Below are 18,658 nucleotides of genomic sequence, written 5' to 3'. Positions count from 1 at the left end.
ACATGGACAAAACAGGCTGGACTCACTGGATGGGTGATCAAAATAAAGTTTACTGTGATTGATTTAAAAAAAAAAAAAATAAAGTTGCATAAATAAGGTAGTGTCCAGTTTCATCCAGCTTCTTCACCCATATGAGAGTATGTCTCTCCCTCTGTGGAAGTGGCCCTTAGTACCAGGGCTTGGAACTTGTTTATCATCCATGAGGTAGAATGAATATTTGTCCCAAGGTGGCTGGGGTATCTTAATCATGACAGACATCCCCTTTCCCACAGTATCTGAGGTCCACATGGTAATCCTGAGCTCCAACCTGGCAGTGTCCTGCATCCCCGGGGTATAAACTGCATTGGGGGTCTCCAGTTGTCTTTCTCCTCTTCTTTCCAGTTAGGGGCCTTTCCTCCGCCAGGAGGAAAGGCCCCTAACTGGATTCAATTCTTAAAGCTTCTAGCTCTGGGTACGGAAGGGGGCAAAAAATTCTTCCTTCCCAATTCAGGCAAAACAAAACTGCTTGGGGGAAACAACAATCTTCTCTCTGATGGTTACAGCAACCTTCTCTTGGAATGGGTGAAGGGGTAATCAGCTTCGCTCCTATACTCCTGGAGAGGGGTTTCAACTTCCCAGAAGGTACAAGGTCTCAGAACACAAAATCTTACAGAAACATAGCCAAAACAACCAAAACTCTCCATCTCTCTCTAGCCAAGACCTGGCTGGGCAGTTTCTCTCCTTTCCTTATCTAGGCAGGGGCCCTAATCTTGGACAGCACACCAAAACCTACACTGACACACTCTCCTAGCAGCCCCCTCCCCTTATTGGTTTGGGTTTCTACTATCTCAGCTATACTCAAAGGGAGGTGCCTTAGGGTATGGTCTCTCCCTCTTACTGACAACTAAAAGGCAGGGATCTGGGGCCATCTAGTGGAGACCCAAAGGTATCTACATAATGAATACTTCAGTCCACGTTGGTTTAGCAGCTTCCTGGGCAATTACAAAATTAAAATGTCAAATATTGGGACTTAGTGGAGCAGAAATATATGGACTATGTTCAAAACCATACCAAACAGTCTGAATCTATAAGAAATGCTACTAAAAATCCAGCACAAAAGATCTTAATAATCAGAAAGCTATTTACTCAACTGTATAATAAAATTAAACTATAATGTTTAGTCTAGAAACTATTCCTTTTCATTTCTTACAGCTAACAGTATTTACTATAAACTTTATGGTATTATTGGTTTTGAGAAATCTGATAAACCACAAGCTTTAAGATAACACTTTATAATCCTATAACTACAGGCCTTATTAGAAAAAGACCTCTTGTGAACAATCTATCAGGGTAATGACCCTAGCAGATAACTGGATACCTGTGGTGAAAATAACATTGTGGAAAGTTTAAAAATCTTACATATTTAATTTAACACAAATTCAATGTGCCTCCAGAAAAGTGTTTGGGGTGAGACATCATTTAACAAATAAAACTAATTAGGCAGTGCTGAGTCAGTGCTATGACAACAACTTATGGTTTGAAGTTGCTGGTCCCAATTATACTTACCTAGAAAAAAGTCTCACTAGTCAAAACCATTTTTTACTTTCATGCTCTAATACAAAAATACAGTTCTGATAGATGCTACCTCACTATTATGATAGATCAGTGCATTAAATCATTTTCTGTTAGAAAAAGAATAAAACCTACCTATAACCTTTGCTTCATCATCTGTCAGAGTTTTATTGAGAAAAATTTTCTTTACACGTAGTGTGTTTCCTGAGGGAAGAACAACTCCAGTGGTAGGCATTGGTGGTTCTCCATCTTTCTGTTGTAAACTGTCTGCTATTACAAGAAAGACTCTGAGACCTATATTCATTCTCTTTAAATGACAAAAAAAAAAAAAAGATATTAAACATTAGAGAAAACTGTAAAATTACAACCAAAATAAAGACAATAACAAAAACTAATTATTGATTTTTAGTTTTCTTACTCATCTCTCAGCCAGTTCATTTTTAGTCTTCTCAAAAGGTCTACAGCTGCAGTCATAGGACAGCCAAAAAATGCTCATGGTAATTTTAATTTAAATTTATAAGATTTAGAATTTATTAAATGATTAAATCAATTAGGAACTAATAATATAAAAAAGTCCTGAGCTTCTGTGCACAGAGCCAGCCAGTAACATGGTGTCAATGTTCCACAGCTCCCCCTCCCCTTTTGTTCCAAAGCGGCAGAATGAAAATCTCCAGCCAATTCTGCTGTTGCGCAGACTGATGGAATGAGTGTGGGAGGGTGCAATCGGCAGTACTGGGGCTTAAAATCCAACATGCAGCTCCAGCAGGCCTCTTCTGTTCTGGTCAGCTTGCTACATACCCATGCCCCCTCAACACCACCACCATCCAATCCAAAATTTGACTTAGAATTATGACAACAATGTTATGAAGCTGAGTTCCAATTTGTTATAGTCACAGTTTGTTGGGTACCTGAGTCAAAGGTAGAATGGTGATGAACAAAGTCATCGACTGTAAGGGGACCCTATCTTAGAAGGTCTGGGGGCCTCTCACAAAGTGGCACTTTGGGAGACATGGACTTGCAATCAAGGTAGTGCAATATCAGGCCATCTGGTATGGGGGCTCACAGTACCTAAGGTGTTTCAGTTAAGCTGTAATGCATGAGTTGGGTTCAGCCACACCAGATGGGGCTAGCCCTACCTTGAACATGGTAGGATCTCCTTGAGTTTTGGGTTGAATTTTCAAGAATACAGCCTAGCTTACCCATGGAGGGCTCACTTGGTTGAGGTACATTAATTGTCCAACTAGTCTCAGGCAGACAGGGAATGCAGATGGCTTGCGAACACGTTTTGTTAATAATATGCCATTTCGTAAATAAAACTATGGCCTCACGTTATCCATTTTAATACATGTGATGTTTTCCTTGGGAACAGAATGGTGGTACAGTGCTGGTGGTCATGGTTGCCAGTGTTACACTAGACACTTGAAGGCTGCTATTCAAAAAATCATAAGCACCTAACTTTGGATGCTTAGATTCATGAATCTAAATATTTTCTGAGTCTTGGCACCAATATTTAAGGGCCTTAAATCACAAGGCACCTAAATTTACACATGAAGGGTGGAGGGTGGAGCCAGGTCAGAGTTAAGAAATTAGGAGCCCAGCACTATTTTCAGCACAAGGCACCTAACTTGGATGGCCAAATCTAGGTGCTGCCACAGCCCTAAATCTGGCCATCCATCACCTCCATCTGCTTTCCATGCTATAAAAAAATGACTCTGCTGGGGGGAGATCCACTACCCCTAACACCTGCCCATCCCTCCAATATTTATTTATTTATTTATTTAAAATATTTATATACCGTTTTATAAAATGAGTTTTTGTCAAAACGGTTTACATAATTAAAAATATGAAGACAAAAGTCTATGCCAGGGAGATCCATCAGCTTGCCTCTGGTGCTTGGAAAATATAACAGGAGGCTAGGCTTGCCCCTACACATCAACCCCTGGGAGTAGGAGAGGATCTTACTTTCTCCCAGTTGGGATTAATATTTAGTGCAGTAATTTTAAAAGATCCTAGCACTTAAGCATTTGTTGAAGCAGCTAATAACTATTCAGAACTCAATTCTGGATTGGCTGCTTCATCGAGTAAAGTGAATAAATGAATACTTAAATGCCAGGAGAAGTTAAAACTGCTGCACAAATATTCAGCCTAGCCAGTAGCAGGCTACCACACTCTTCCCTCCTGGCTCAGGCAAGATGGAAAAGGGAGGCTGCCAGGAGAGGTGTGAAGCAGGTGTGGGAGGGGATAGTGTCTACCCCTCTTATATTTTTCAAGCGCTGGAGGCAAGTGGAGTGCTGGGAAGGCTGGCAACTTTCTTCTTTTAAAAGAAGTCGATCCGGGCTGGTCTCGGGTCGACGTAAGTAACACGGGCTAGAGCGTCGGGGAGGCACGTAGGCGGAAAGGGGGGGGGGGGTTTGGGGGTTCAGGGGGAGCGGGCCAATGGGCGAGCAGCAGTTTAAAAGGCTACAGGGTCATTGGTCCAGCGGTAGAATAGATAGGTAGTGGTGGGGAAAAAGGGGCAGTTGGGAATTCGGCAGCGTAGAGAGAGGGGGTTTGTTCTGCTTTCTGCTTGCCGAATTACCAACTGCCGGGGAGTAACGCGTTCGGGGAGAGGCATTTAGTGAGTTTAGCTCGGCGGTTCACGAATTTAGTTCGGCGGTGCAGTCCGGCGGCATGAAGGCGGCAACGGCGAAGTCGGTCAGTGGCTCGAGGGGGAGATCGGCGACGTGTTCGGCGGCAAGGGCGGCAGGGGCAGGTCGGGTGCGAGAGGCGGTCCCTCCAGAGCGGTTGCCGCGGGTGAGTTCGCCGGGTCGGGGTGAGTCTTCCGCCCTTCCGGCTGCGCCGACCCCGGTCCCTCGCCCCATCAACCCCCTCCCGCTGGTGCAATACCAGTCGGACTCCGGCGAGAGTGGCCCGGAGCCCGACGAGGCGGGGGGAGTCACTAGCCCGGGTTCGCACTTTGGGCTGGCTTTAGCCGCACGGGCCGCAAGGGCGGAGGCGTTATCTCCGGCGCTGGGAGGCGAGCCCTCTGGGCCGGTGAGCGGGGTGCGTGCTGGCGGTTTGACCCCTGCGGATGCGGCGGGTCGGGTCGGGCCTAGGGCGGGTCGGCGGCTTCCTCACGCGTTCGGGGGCCCCGCGTCCCGGCAGCCGGTGTGTGCCGGGGGTCGGCGCGAGCAGACCGCCCCCTCCCGTGCGCGCCTCCCCTCTCAGGCGTTGGCGGCTGGCGCCTCGGCTGTTGCCACCCCTTTTGTTGGCTCCCCTGGCCCGCGTCCGGGCAGCGGGAGGAGGAGGCGCGGCGCGGCGGCCCTGTCGGGGATGGGCGGACGGAGCGCTACGGCCAGGCGGGTGCCGAGCCGCCCTGCAGCATCCGGCATTCCTCCACAGACGGGCTGGGGCCTTGCACCTCCCCCGGGGCAGGGCTCGCCGATCACGGCGGCCCTCATTGCGGACATCGTGGAGCACGTGGTTAGGTCGGGGTATGGAGTTCTCCAGGTTCCAGGCGCCGTGGGAGGGCAGGGAGGCGCTGGGATGGGGGGCTGGCCGGCGAGTTCCGGCACCCCGCTTGTGGGCCCGGCTTTGCCGGAGGGTTTCCACTCCTGTGGGAGTCAACCGTGGTTCGGAGGGTCCGAGGCGTTGCCGCGTGCACGCGGAGCGGGCAGTTTGCCCACAGCGGAGAGCGAGGACGAACGCCCAGGCCCGTCCAGCCGTGAGGCATGGCGGGAGCAGGTCGGGCAGGGAGCCGGAGAATGGACGGAGCGGAGGAGGCTGACCGGTGGCGGTACCATGGCGGAAGCTGGGTCCAGCGAGGCGGCGGGAGAGATGGACAGAGGCGCCCCTGGAATTGCAGGTAAGGACCTGGGGGTCCAGCCGCGGGAGACGAAGGGGCGGGAAGGTAAGCGGAAGTCCTCGGGGGGAGCGAGTAGTTCGAGTTCCTCGTCGTCCAGTTCTAGCTCTAGTGAGGAGCGGGGTGGCAGGCGGGCGGTGTTGGAGGCGGGGCCCAGCTTAGAGGCGGGGCACCCTGCGTTGGCATCCCTCACGGAACTGTGGGAGGAGGTGCCTTCGCGTCTGGTGCGCCGCATTAAGAAAAGGAAATTCGTGAATATCTTTCAGTTGTTGGAGGGGCGGCGGGGGGGCAAGAAGGGTTCCAGGAAAACGAAGAAAAGGCATAGGAAACATGGCTCCGGGCCGCGTATTGCCAAAACGATAGTTAATTGGGTTCGGGGGTTTTTGAGGCTTGCCAGCGTGGTCAGCCATTTTGATCCGTCGCAGTATGGAGCTTTGCTGTCTTACGCGGACAGCATTCTGGGCGCATTCAAGGACTATGAAGGTTGGGCTTGGCTCAACTATGACGAGAAGTTCAGGGAAAAAATGGCGGGGAACAAACACATGTCGTGGGGTGCTCAGGACATCCATCTTTGGTTGACACAGATGACCAATAAAGGCGTGGGGGCGGGCAAGAGGGCGGAGACGGGGGGAGGAGGCGGCGTGGCGTCAGGTGGGTTCCCGGCGGGAGGAGTTCGGAGTCCTTCCTTTCGAGCGGGCGTTCCCAAAGCAAGCGAGTCGGGAGTTCGAGGGGCGGGAGGGGCGCCGGACGTTTGCTGGCGGTTTAACAAGCTTACCTGCTTGTTTCCCGAGTGCAAGTTTCGCCATGCGTGCGCCACTTGCGGAGGAGGTCACGCAGCCCTCAAATGTCCCAAAGGGTCAGGGGTGGGCCTTGGCAAGGGAGCCAAGTAGCGCCCAGTTACGGTGTAAGGCAGACTCTCCGATTAATTTTGAGGCGTTGGTCGAAGGGTTGTCTGTTTATCCCGATAGGACAGCGGCTGTTCTGTTGCGGAGTGGCTTTCAGGAAGGATTTCTAATTCCCTATACGGGTCCGGGTTCAGGGGGGAGGGCTAGAAACGCCAGGTCGGCTTCTTTATTGGCAAACGTCGCCAGGGCTAAATTGCAGGAGGAAATTAGTTTAGGTCGGCTAGCGGGGCCATTTTCCAGTCGCCCGTACCAGCGGATGCACTTGTCGCCGTTGGCAGTTATTCCCAAGAAGGTGGCTGGTAAATTTCGGCTGATCCTTAATTTATCACACCCGGAAGGTGCGTCCGTGAATGATTTCATCCCAAGGTCGGCTTGTAGTGTGAAGTACGCCTCTTTCGACGAAGCGGTGGCGTTGGTGCGCAAGGTGGGGCCGGGAGCGAGATTAGCCAAGGCGGACATTGAGTCCGCCTTCCGGCTGTTACCGATTCACCCGTCCTGTTTCCCGCTATTGGGGTTTTATTTTGAGGGGCGTTATTTCTTTGATCGCTGCTTGCCGATGGGTTGCGCTGTGTCCTGCGCGTTTTTTGAGGCGTTCAGCACTTTTATTCATTGGGCCACGAAGTCGTTTAACGGGTGCGAGGATTCATTGCATTACTTGGATGATTTCCTATTTGTGGGACCAGGGGAGTCTGATGCTTGCGAGCGGCAATTAAGTGGTTTCCTTCAGACGGCGGAACGTTTCGGGGTACCGATCGCGCGGGACAAGACGGAGGGGCCGTTAACCAGGTTGACTTTTTGGGCATCGAATTGGATTCGGTGGCTATGGTAAGCCGGTTGCCGAGCGACAAGGTTGACCAGTTGAGGGAGTTGGTGCGTCTCGTCAAAGGCTCGGTTAAACTCCCGTTGCGACAGTTGCAATCCTTGATCGGTTCTTTGAACTTCGCGTGCAGGGTGATACCCATGGGGAGGGCGTTCGTCCGTCGGCTGTCTGTTCGGACGATCGGAATTCGCGCTGGGCATCATTTTATCAGGGTAACTAGGGCGATGCGGGACGAATTGGAGATTTGGGACTCGTTTTTGCACTCCTTTAATGGGACTTGCATCATGCAAGAGACGGAGGTTTCCAATGTGGCGTTGGAATTGTATTCTGACGCGGCGGGAGCCTCGGGATTGGGGTTGTATTTCGGTGGCAGATGGTGTGCGGAGCGTTGGCCGGAGCGTTGGACGGTGGAGGGTTTGGTGAGGAATATTACGTTCTTGGAGCTTTTCCCGATCGTAGTAGCCTTGACTATTTGGGGAGAGGAGCTAGCGAATAAGAGCGTAGTGTGGTGGTGCGACAATCTGGGAGTAGTGCAGGTAGTAAACAAGCTGTCTGCGAAATGTACGCGGATTTCAGCTTTATTGCGCGCGCTGGTCCTGTTATGCTTGCATTTAAACGTTACGTTGCGAGCCCGGCACGTTCCTGGAGTTCAGAACCTCATTGCAGACGCTCTCTCTCGTTTCAAGTGGGACGTGTTCAGAGCAGCGGCGCCCCGGGCGAATTTGCTTGGAGAGCGGGTCCCGGACCATCTTTGGAGCCTTGGCTTGCAGACCAGCGGACGTTGATCCGGAGCTCAGTGGCACCAGCGACTTGGAAGGCCTATGTAGCGGGGCGAGCGGCGGTGGCTCGTTTTTTGGAGGCACATGGTTGGGATGGGGGGGAAGTGGGGGAGGGATTGGTAGCGAGGTTCATTCTTTGGGCAAAGAGCGCGGGGTTTTCCTTGGCGTCGGTTAGGAGTCGCTTGGCGGGGTTTGCTTTCTTTCAGAAGCTGGCGGGGCGGGGGAGCCCGTTGCGCAGTTTTTTGGTTAAGAAGATGTTGGACGGTTGGGGACGAGGGGCGGATGTTGGAGTTGATTGTCGGAAGCCGATTCGCTACGAAGAGCTGCTAAGTTTAGCGGAGGGTTTGCGTGCGGTGTGTAGTTCGGCGTTTGAGTTATCTTTGTTTCGGTTAGCGTTTTCTTGGGCATTTTTCGGGGCATTTCGGCTGGGGGAGTTGGTGGCGCATTCCCGGGCAGACAAGGGGGCCGCGGGGCTCCTGGTCGGGGATGTATGCGTTTCGGCGCATCGGGTGACGATCCGCATTCGGAAATCTAAGACTGATCAGAGGGGTAAAGGGGCGTGGGTTTCCTTACTGCGGGCGGGTGTGGAGGTGGTCTGTCCAGTGCGCTTGGCACTCGCTTATATCTTGGGCAGGCCAGCGGTTGGGGGGCATTTTCTATCCCATGAGGATGGCTCCCCGTTAACGAGATATCAGTTTGCGGCAGTGTTGCGTAGGGTGGTTGCATTGGTGGGGTGGGACGTTCGGCGGTACACCTCCCATTCGTTTCGGATAGGTGCTGCCACCACGGCGGCAGAAATGGGGTGGTCTGCGGACCGGATTCGGGCGGTAGGTAGGTGGAAGTCTGATGTTTTTAAGGGATACGTGCGGACATAGGACTGGTGCAGGGTAGGCGGGTCTGCAGATGGTTGGGGGGGCGGTGAGTAACTGCTTTGTTTGTTTTGCAGCTCGGGCCGGGGAGGAGTCGAACCCGGAGTGTGCCTGGATCGTGGGTCACTCCTTTATTCATCGGGCTCACAGGAGGGCGAAGAAGAGGCCGTACGGCGAGAATCTGAACATCGAGTCCCGGGGGATCAGAGTGCGGTGGTTCGGCAAGGGGGGCATGCGGTGGGGTGACTTGTGGGATGTCTTGCAAGGCAACATTAACCGGTGGGGAGTCCCGAAATGGCTTATTTTGCATTTGGGGGGCAACGATATAGGCCGGTTAACCTGTAGGGAATTCATTAAGATAATTCGCAAAGACTTGGCGTGCCTTATGAACCGTCTGCCAAGCACGAAAGTGGGTTGGTCAGATGTCATCATTAGGATTAAGCATCATTCGGAGCCCATGTGGCGGAATGGGGTTAAAAAATTGAATAGGCAGATTGGCCACTGGATTGTGAGGGAAGGCGGTTTTTGGATTCGCCACCAGTGGTCGTGGGAGGTCTTAGGCGGTTATTTTCTAGGGGACGGGGTGCATTTGTCGGATGTTGGGTTGGATCTATTTAATGATGCCTTGGAGGAGGGGCTCAAACGGCAACTTTTCTAAAAGGTGGCCGCAGTGGGGGAACAAGGGCAAGCGAGTTGCCCTTGTTTGTGGCGGAAACCCGAGCCATATGTTGTATTGCATTGTTGAAAACTGTGAAGGACATTTTGGAGGGGGGGGGGCGGAATGCTCGTGTAGCTTGGGGCTGCTACACGGGAAGGTCTAAAGAGCAAGGGGGGGGCCGATGCTCAGGCCGCAACCTTACCCTCGCTGGTGACGTGGCGGGGTAAGTAGGGGGGGGGTAAACGCTGCTTACCATTGGGCCGCGGTGGTAAGTGAAGACTGGCGCGCGGCGGAGGAGGTAGAGGGGGAATGTTAATTTTGATGTGTTAAACTTTACGACTCGGGTTAAATTAATAAACTGCGGCCTTTATTGTTTATTGCCACACTGTGTTCTGTCTTGTTATTTAAGGGGGGCGAGGGAAGCTGAGCGTGTGCCGGAACGAATGTCTCTTGTCCCGCTGTTAAAGAAGTCGATCCGGGCTGGTCTCGGGTCGACGTAAGTAACACGGGCTAGAGCGTCGGGGAGGCACGTAGGCGGAAAGGGGGGGGGATTGGGGGTTCAGGGGGAGCGGGCCAATGGGCGAGCAGCAGTTTAAAAGGCTGCAGGGTCATTGGTCCAGCGGTAGAATAGATAGGTAGTGGTGGGGAAAAAGGGGCAGTTGGGAATTCGGCAGCGTAGAGAGAGGGGGTTTGTTCTGCTTCCCTCCCTCCCTCCCTTTAGGGGTATTGTTGGAGGCCTGGGGGGGGGGGGTGCTATGCATGTCGCAGTTTCGGCGGAAACCCGAGCCATATGTTGTATTGCATTGTTGAAAACTGTGAAGGACATTTTGGAGGGGGGGGCGGAATGCTCGTGTAGCTTGGGGCTGCTACACGGGAAGGCCTAAAGAGCAAGGGGGGGGCCGATGCTCAGGCCGCAACCTTACCCTCGCTGGTGACGTGGCGGGGTAAGTAGGGGGGGGGGGTAAACGCTGCTTACCACTGGGCCGCGGTGGTAAGTGAAGACTGGCGCGCGGCGGAGGAGGTAGAGGGGGAATGTTAATTTTGATGTGTTAAACTTTACGGCTCGGGTTAAATTAATAAACTGCGGCCTTTATTGTTTATTGCCACACTGTGTTCTGTCTTGTTATTTAAGGGGGGCGAGGGAAGCTGAGCGTGTGCCGGAACGAATGTCTCTTGTCCCGCTGTTACATGGGAGTGATGGGAAGATGCTGTTTTTTTTTTAATTGCGGAAAGCAGGAAGAGATCTCAGAATGCTGATCCTATTATGTGGCTATATTCAGAAAGCACCAAGTGTCCTAATTTTAGGTGACTCCGTTTTAAGACCCTAAAACATTTGGGTCCATTTTCAGCCACTGAGCGGCTCAGCTAGTTAGCTGGATAAACATACCCGGCTATCTTAAAGTTAACCAGTTATGTCTAACCAACTAACTTTAAGACAGCCCTATGGCCTGACTAGAGTTAAACACATAAGTTAAGCGGCTAACTCAGATATTCGAAGTTAGCCGCTTAACTTATGTGTCTAACTCCACTCTTCTTGGAATGCCTCTTGCCCGCCCACAGAACACCTCTGCTTATCCAGCTAAATTCTAGCCGGGTGACTAGTAACTAGATACCTGGCTAGAATTTAGCCGGATAATGGCTAAATATTGCCAGGTAACCCATTTAAATTGATAACTTATGTTATCCGTCTAAATGGTTTATGAATATGGACTTCATAGAAACCTATTTTCAGCTCAAAATTTAGATGCCTATAGTTGGCTGAAAATAGCCACTAAATTAGGCTTCTAAATAAGGCACAAAAGTCAGGCGCTTAGCATTTTCTGAATATCAGGCTCTCAGACTCTTCTTTATCATCAACTAAAAAGGGTATAATCCACCATACAAGGGAGACTCCCATTACATGAAGCATTTCTAGCTTAAACCCTTTTCTAGATTCAGGGGGTATTTTCTGAGCCTAAGGTAGCTACATCTTGGACACATTAAACATGGGGATAATAGAATTTTGCCCCACAAAACAGCAAACCCTGTCTCAAAGTTTCTTTCAAAGGCCTACATTTGCAATCATACTACTGCCCAAAAAACCTAGTATTTTAAATTTAAATTTCTACAATTTGGTATTTATAATTTAGAGGATTAAATCAATTAGGAACTTGCCATTAAAAAAAGACCCAGGCTCCTGCATATGGAATTGTCCATTAGCATGGAATCCATGATTGAAAGGGCTTAAATCAAACATCTATGTATAATTTTGTTTGTCAAAACTAAACAGATTTTTTCCCATTTAATTCAATGAAGTTTTGGGCTGATGTGTTATGTACACTATCCAATTCAAATGCATTCTACTCATTTGGGAAGATGAACTGTTTTAAAATGTTAAATTATACTTATTTTTTTGGTTTGCAAATATTAATTTCCTAAACTGAAATTTGAGCAACATAAATATGCAAATAAAGTGATTTCTAGAGAGCTTCCAGGTTCCCCTCCCCTTAGTAACATCAATCACTGAGCCACTCAGTCACCACCTGCCATTTTCATCTATAAATGTCTAACAGCAGCTTCCAGATTATCTTTAAGAATATAAGAACTGCCATACTGGGTCAGACCAAGGGTCCATCAAGCCCAGTATCATAGGATTCTACCAGGTACTTGTGACCTGATAGAATCCCAAATAGTACAAAGATTTGATGTTGCTTATACCTAGGGATAAGTAGTGGCTTTCCTCAAGTGTAGCTAACAACATATCCAAACCTTTCTAAAACCCAGCTAAGCTAACTGCTTTAACCACATCCTCTGGCAATGAATTCCAGAGTTTAACTTGTACTTGAGTATTTTCTCTGTTTTAAATATGCTACTTAGTAACTTCAGAATGTGTCCCTGTGTTCGCTCGGGCATGGCCACAAATTGAGAAATATCCAAGAGTACAAAAAGGAGGCCAAACTCCGGCTGATTCCATACAATCTATCTATAAGCAAAACCAAAAGCACAGTGCAGAGGCCGCTTACCTCAGAGGTCTCACACCAGTCCAATATATGCAGTTTTTGCTTAAGCTGGCTTCCTGCCTTCACTCTGGGGCTCCCTAGCCTTCTGGGCCCTGCCTTCTTATTCAAGGCTGCAGGAATCTTCAACGGCCCAGAATCCCTTGCTGGATTTGCTCTTAAGGAGGACCAGGCCAGATGGCTGTGGCTAATCTTTTAAGGTGTTCTGAAGCAGTTTCTTATATACTTCCTTATAGTCCCCCGTAGTCTATCTTTTAAACGTGTAAACAACTTATTTGCATTTACTCATTCCATGTCACTTAAGATTTTATAGACCTCTATCATATCCCCTCAGTTGTCGCTTCTCTATGATAAAAAGCCTTAATATCTTTAGCCTTTTCTCATAAAGGGAACTGTTCTATTCTTTTTAACACTTTGCTAGCCTTTCTCTGCACCTTTTCTTGTTCCACTATACTTATTTTTTTTAGATGTGGTAACCAGAATTGCACACAGTACTCTAGATGCAGTCACACCATGCAGCGATACAAATCTATTATGATATTCTCAGTTTTATTCTTTTTTGTTTCCTAATAATTCCTAGATTTGGTTTCTTTTGCCCGCTGCTACATACTGAGCAGAAGATTTCAATGTACTGTCAATGACGATGCCTAGATCCTTTTCCTGGGAGATGATGCCTAGTATGGAACTAAGCATCATGTAACTACAGTTTGGATTATTTTAACCTATGTGCATCACTTAACACCTTTCCATATTATCTCTTTGTCCTCCTATAGGCCGTGTACAAAATGCCTATTATATCAACGTATCCTACAAATCAGATGTCATTTATATTAATGAAAATGATCTTAAAACTGTGGCTCATTCTCTCATTATGACATCACTCAGTTACTGTAATATTTTATTTCTTGGCGTACCTCAAACAACTTTAAAAGCTCTGTAATATGTCCAAAATTCGGCATTGAGAGTCATCTCTGGAATCCCTATATGTCACACACTATTTCTCCAGTCACGAAATAACTTCACTGGTTACCAATCATGTGGCAAATCAAATTCAGGGTTGTTATTGTTTCTTAAGGGCATCCATGGGCTTGCGTTTCAATTTTAATCTGTGTTGAAACTAGATCAACCTACAAGACCCCTGCGGATCAGAATCCCAATCATTGTTAGAGGTTCCATTCAAATTTGTAAGAATAGACAACTCAACGTGAGCATCTTTCATGATCTAAGTTCCTTCACTTTGAATTCTCTAACCGGTGGAGCTAAGGAAAGAAACTTCTCTGTTTAACTTTAGAAAATTGATTAAAACCTGCTTGTTTAATCAGGTGTATAGTAATATAGTCATTATTGGACATTAATGATAAGCAGTTATGACCTGAGTACAGCTTGACACATGAAGATAGCTGCATTTGAAGCAGCTAAGAGCGATTTGTGATTTTTTTTTCTATTAATGCTGAGCTATCCTTGAAGCAACAAGTTGCCTATGTATGCTGCTACCGGCTTAGTTTTTCCAGATGGTTGTTCAAAGTCTTGTGCTTTCCCACTTGGATTACTGTGCCTCCCTGTATGTGGGTCTTCCAGATAAGCTGATACATGTATTTCAGTTGATACAAAAAACCTCCGCCCGAGTATTATCAGGGTGAACGCGAAGAGAACATATAACGCCAGTCATTAAAGAACTGCATTGGCTTCCAATTAAATGGAGGTGTAAGTTCAGGATAATAACCATTGTTTTTAAGATACTGAGATTTACTCCCTCGTGCATTTTGAAAAACCTTCTTGAATGGTACACCCCTGGTCGTGCTTTACGATCACAGGACGCCCAACTTAAAGTGACCAATATGGTCAGGAAACGTAGGATGGCTTACACCAGGAGGCATGCATTCTCCTCTGTGGCTGCATTAGAGTGGAATATGCTCCCAGTTACTCTCAAACAGCAACAGGACTTTAAACGTTTCAGAAAAACAGTGAAGGCGATATTGTTTTACAAGGCATTTACTTGAGTCAGTAATTTATGTTTTCATTTGTTGTATTTTTTTGAAAGATGTAATAGATTTAATTGTGTGTTGTACTGTTTACAATTTTTATGAATGCTCTTATGCAATCTACACCGAACAGATGTCTGGAGGTTGCAGAATATAAGATTCTAAATAAATAAATGTTTTATTTCATGTATGTACCATGATTATGATTGCTTTATTGTAACACACTTAGAAATTAGGATAAGTGGCATATAAATATTTTAAATAAATAAATAAATGTGGATACATGCCAAGGGGATAACAGAATTTTGATGCCATGAGGCCCAACAACCTCATATATCCCATACAGACACCTGCTGACTCACTTGGAGTCTTTTTACTGCAGATGTAAATGTTTTAGCCCTTTGTTGAGGAAGGAAGGCTCTTGTCTGAGTTGTGTCTAGCAGTGCTGTGATAAACTCCAATTGTGTTGACAGGCTTGAGTAGGACATGGAATAGTTGATGACGAACCCTGGGCAACTCCAACACCTGGATGGTTTTGCACATCGATTCTGTAGCATCCGCCTCTTAACTAGCCAATTGATCAGGTAGAGGAACACATGCATCCTCAGTCTGTGAAGATGTGTCATAATCACAAGACAAGACATGACATCTGGCACAGACACGTGAGGCATATGCTAAGTCAAAAGGCAGCATACAATAGTACAAATTTGAGATATTTTTTGTGACGTGGAAATATCTCTATCTGGGTGTAAGCATCCTTGAGATCAACAGAGTATAACCAGTCCCTTTTTTGTAAGAAAGGGATTAAAGTGCTCAGGAAAACAATCTTGAATTTTTCTCTTGTCAGAAATTTTTCAAGGCCCTTAAGTCTAAGATGGAATGGAGTCCCTCTCTTTTTTTAAGATTTTGGAAGTACCTGGAGTAGAATCCACACCGTTTTTCCCTTGATGGAACATGCTGAACCACATTGGTCTCCAAGAGCGAGGAGGGCTCCTTCTGAAGCAATTCATTCATTTATTTAATAATTTTTATATACCGATTTTTCATGCGAGCATATCAAATCGGTTTACAGTAGTTAAATATTAATTTAATAATATTTGCATTTCCAAAAGAAGAAAGGAAGTAGATACATAGTTTCATAATGTAAATAAATAAAATAGTAAACTAAAAATAGTAAGCTAAATAATCAAATTTAAACAATTAGAGAGGCAGTATAGTAGGAGTAGAGATAATAAAATAAAAAATAATATACATTACCTTGGTATAAAATTACATTGGTATAAAATTCATGATACAGAGAATGACCACAAATGGGGTCTTAAGGTCAATTCAGAGAGACACCCAATAAACGTAATCTGTACCCTTTCCTCATGTTGTTGATCACCCACATGTTCGAAATAACACTTGGCCAATGGTTTATGTAGAACCTCAGATTGCCTCCGATCTGAAGCCGGCAAGAGTACAGGGATACTAGCTATGCTCTCTGCAGTCCATTCAAAATCCCACCCAGGTTTTGACTGGGGTGCTGGCTGTCGCTTAGGGGCCATCTGCTGGCTTAGGCGGGCATGAGGGGTCTGTTGTACTCACAACCAAAGGGACAGAGCATAATGCCTCCTCGGTTGGAAAAGGTGTCTCCTCTGCCCCATGCTCAGATACCTCCTAGTAGAGGAGGGTGGGTGTGGAGTGGCTGTGGGGAGGTGCTAAAGCATTGCACAGTGTTAACAGATCTGTGCCACCACATCCTTAACCCTATCTCTGAAGATTGCCAGTACACAGCATGTCAGCCAGTCTTTTCTGGACCTTGGTTAGGAAGTGTGAAGCCTACAGCCAGGAAAGTCTGCAGGCTTCAATACCCCCTCAGACACACTTGATACCATCTAAAAAAAATCACAGATCTACATAACCATTTGCTTTTCACACTCCTTTTCACACTGAAGGTCATTGCACTACTTCTGAGGAAATTGCTTGGCAACTTCCAGCATTTACTTGTAGTAGTCCAAAAAGAGCTGGTTGGAGGTTATGCAGGCAGTGAACATAGCTTCCTGAAATACTTTCTCTGAAGAGTGTCCAACATTCTGGAATTCTTCCTGGGTACACTGAGGAATGGGTTCAAGTACTCTTGGCTCATTTGAGAGCGGATTCAATCACCACAGTTTGGTGTGATTGCTACCCTTTTTCAAATTTGAGAGTCTTATGAATGAGATAAATCGTGTCTACCTTCTTATTTGCAGGATACCACAGAAAACGAATTTTCCCGCATCCTCATCTGTACCTCCTGAAAGATGCTATGAACTCCTTAGGAGGCTCCAAGAACTGGAGGATGTCCAGCATGTTGTTTCTGGTTTCATCCTCCAACAAACAAAAGGAAACAGCTTTCCCAATTCGTTGGACAAATCTGGCAAAGAAGAGGTTCCTCCATGGGAGATTTCTCTCTCTCTTCTAGAGGAGAAGGATTGGAGGGGAGACCTGTCATTTTCTCTTTTTCAGACACCTCTCCAGATCTATAGCCATATCCCAAGAAGATTGAGTCAGAATCCGACTGTTATGCCAGTGGTGATGACCCAGATAATGTTCATTCTGTAGACAAGGCCTCAGAAAGGGAAGCTCTTCTCTCCTGGGGCTGGAACCCAAGCAATTCCTGTGCCTTAGGAAAGCTGCTTCTTCCGATGGACTGGAGATTACCAACAGAGCAGCCATCTCTGATGCCAATTCTTCTCTGGGAACAAGCATCAGCACCGGTACAGAGCTGCCAGGTAGCTGCAAGGATTAGAGCAGCAGTTGGACCTCAGCCTGTATCAACTCTGATGCCAGAGCACTTCACAACTTATCCAAGGCCTGCTGGACCTTCTTCTCTGGTTTCTCCTTTAAGAGTGCTGTTACCAACATCACATGGAAAGCAGAAGGGATGGTCATGTCTTCTTTGGAAACCAGAGGTGTGTCAATGGCTGACATCTGGACCCTACAGACTGATGCAGTTCTTATGACTGCATTGAGGCTGAGCTCTCCTCTCCACAGAACTGCTTTGGGGGATTCATGGCCACAGCCAGAATGTACCTACGCCCAGAATTGTGCACCAAAGGAGAATGATGCCAATACGTCTTCACCTTCACTCAATGCATGACATCAGAACTCCTTGATGCTGGAACCAAAGAGGTGGAATTCATTACTTTTTTCAGGTGGGGTAAAGCAGGCAATGACCAGTCTCCCAGGTCCTTCCCAATGCTTGCTGCCCAGTCCTCTTTTGATGCTGATGCATCACCAGCACCTGGGAAGTTCCCGGATTCATAAATCTCCATTTGATGGGCTGGTCTCTCTATCCCCAAAGTGCTTTTTCATCAACTCCAGCCAGAACAGACACACTTTTTGGGGTCATGATCACAGACCAGTGACACCTCTGGATGTCATGCAATGTCCCCTAGGTACAGGACACATTTTTCATGAGAATCTGTGACAGCATGACCCTATTACAATCAGATCATTGTTTGAAACCACTGGTTTGTTTTATCCATGACTGGATGGAAAATCGACGAAACAAAATTGAAAGACTCGATGTGCGGCTGATGTCCCTTGGAAAGTGAGCTAGCGCTCTCCTTGGGCGCAAGGACAAAATAAAAATGATCAAAAATAAATTAAGATACTAGAAAGGGTAGAAAAAGGACCACAAGGCCCTCAACAAATGAATCCTACCAAAAACAGGCCAGAGAAATCATTGAATAGCAGAAGAAAGAGGACCTATGGGCTCCATGGAAAGGAGAGACTGAAGGGTCCTAAGCATGGATGTATGGCATAATGGCATGCTGGGTATGCCTAGTGAGTTAAAATCAAAGTTCTAGAAATGTAGACATAAAAGTAATGGTCTGTGCTCCACTGGATGATATCCTGCTTGTCCTCAGAGAAAATATGTTGTGTTTGTGGCATTGTGTGGACCCTTAGTCGCAGTGGAGATGACTCCTCCCACGGGGAGGGGCCCCGTGGGGAACCACAGCGATAGGCTAAATGTAGAGAGCGGACACTTGTAGGTGGAAAGCTTTATTGTACTGCTGTAGATAGATGGTATGAGGCAGGAAGTAAAGGCACTGAAGTCCCACAAGATGCCAATACGTTCTGACAGTCTCAGATGTAGAAGTCTCACCCAGATGTTCAACGTAGATAGGAACCCGCGGTGCGGGTTAAGCCGAGCCTGATGGGTGGAGTTGGAGAACCAGATCATAGAGGTACTCACTGGAGCGTAGTGCAAGCAAATGAAGATGGTGGGAC

The 18,658-nt window shown here is 47.4% G+C and overlaps 1 protein-coding gene across 11 annotated transcripts in view; it reads right to left on the bottom strand.

Annotated features, from left to right (window-relative positions):
- Positions 1-18,658, bottom strand: part of FRYL (FRY like transcription coactivator) — a 978,233-nt gene that overhangs the window by 390,443 nt on the left and 569,132 nt on the right. For all 11 annotated transcript variants that reach the window (XM_029588005.1, XM_029588013.1, XM_029587996.1 and 8 more), the window contains one exon: positions 1,687-1,858. In XM_029588005.1, coding sequence (XP_029443865.1) covers positions 1,687-1,858 — 172 coding nt within the window. The remainder of the gene's footprint in view (positions 1-1,686; positions 1,859-18,658) is intronic.

Source organism: Rhinatrema bivittatum, chromosome 1 (assembly GCF_901001135.1).
Source record: "Rhinatrema bivittatum chromosome 1, aRhiBiv1.1, whole genome shotgun sequence".
NCBI classification, from domain to species: Eukaryota; Metazoa; Chordata; class Amphibia; order Gymnophiona; family Rhinatrematidae; genus Rhinatrema; species Rhinatrema bivittatum.
Note: the sequence above shows the minus strand (reverse complement) of the source record. Positions and strands in the feature narration are given on the sequence as shown.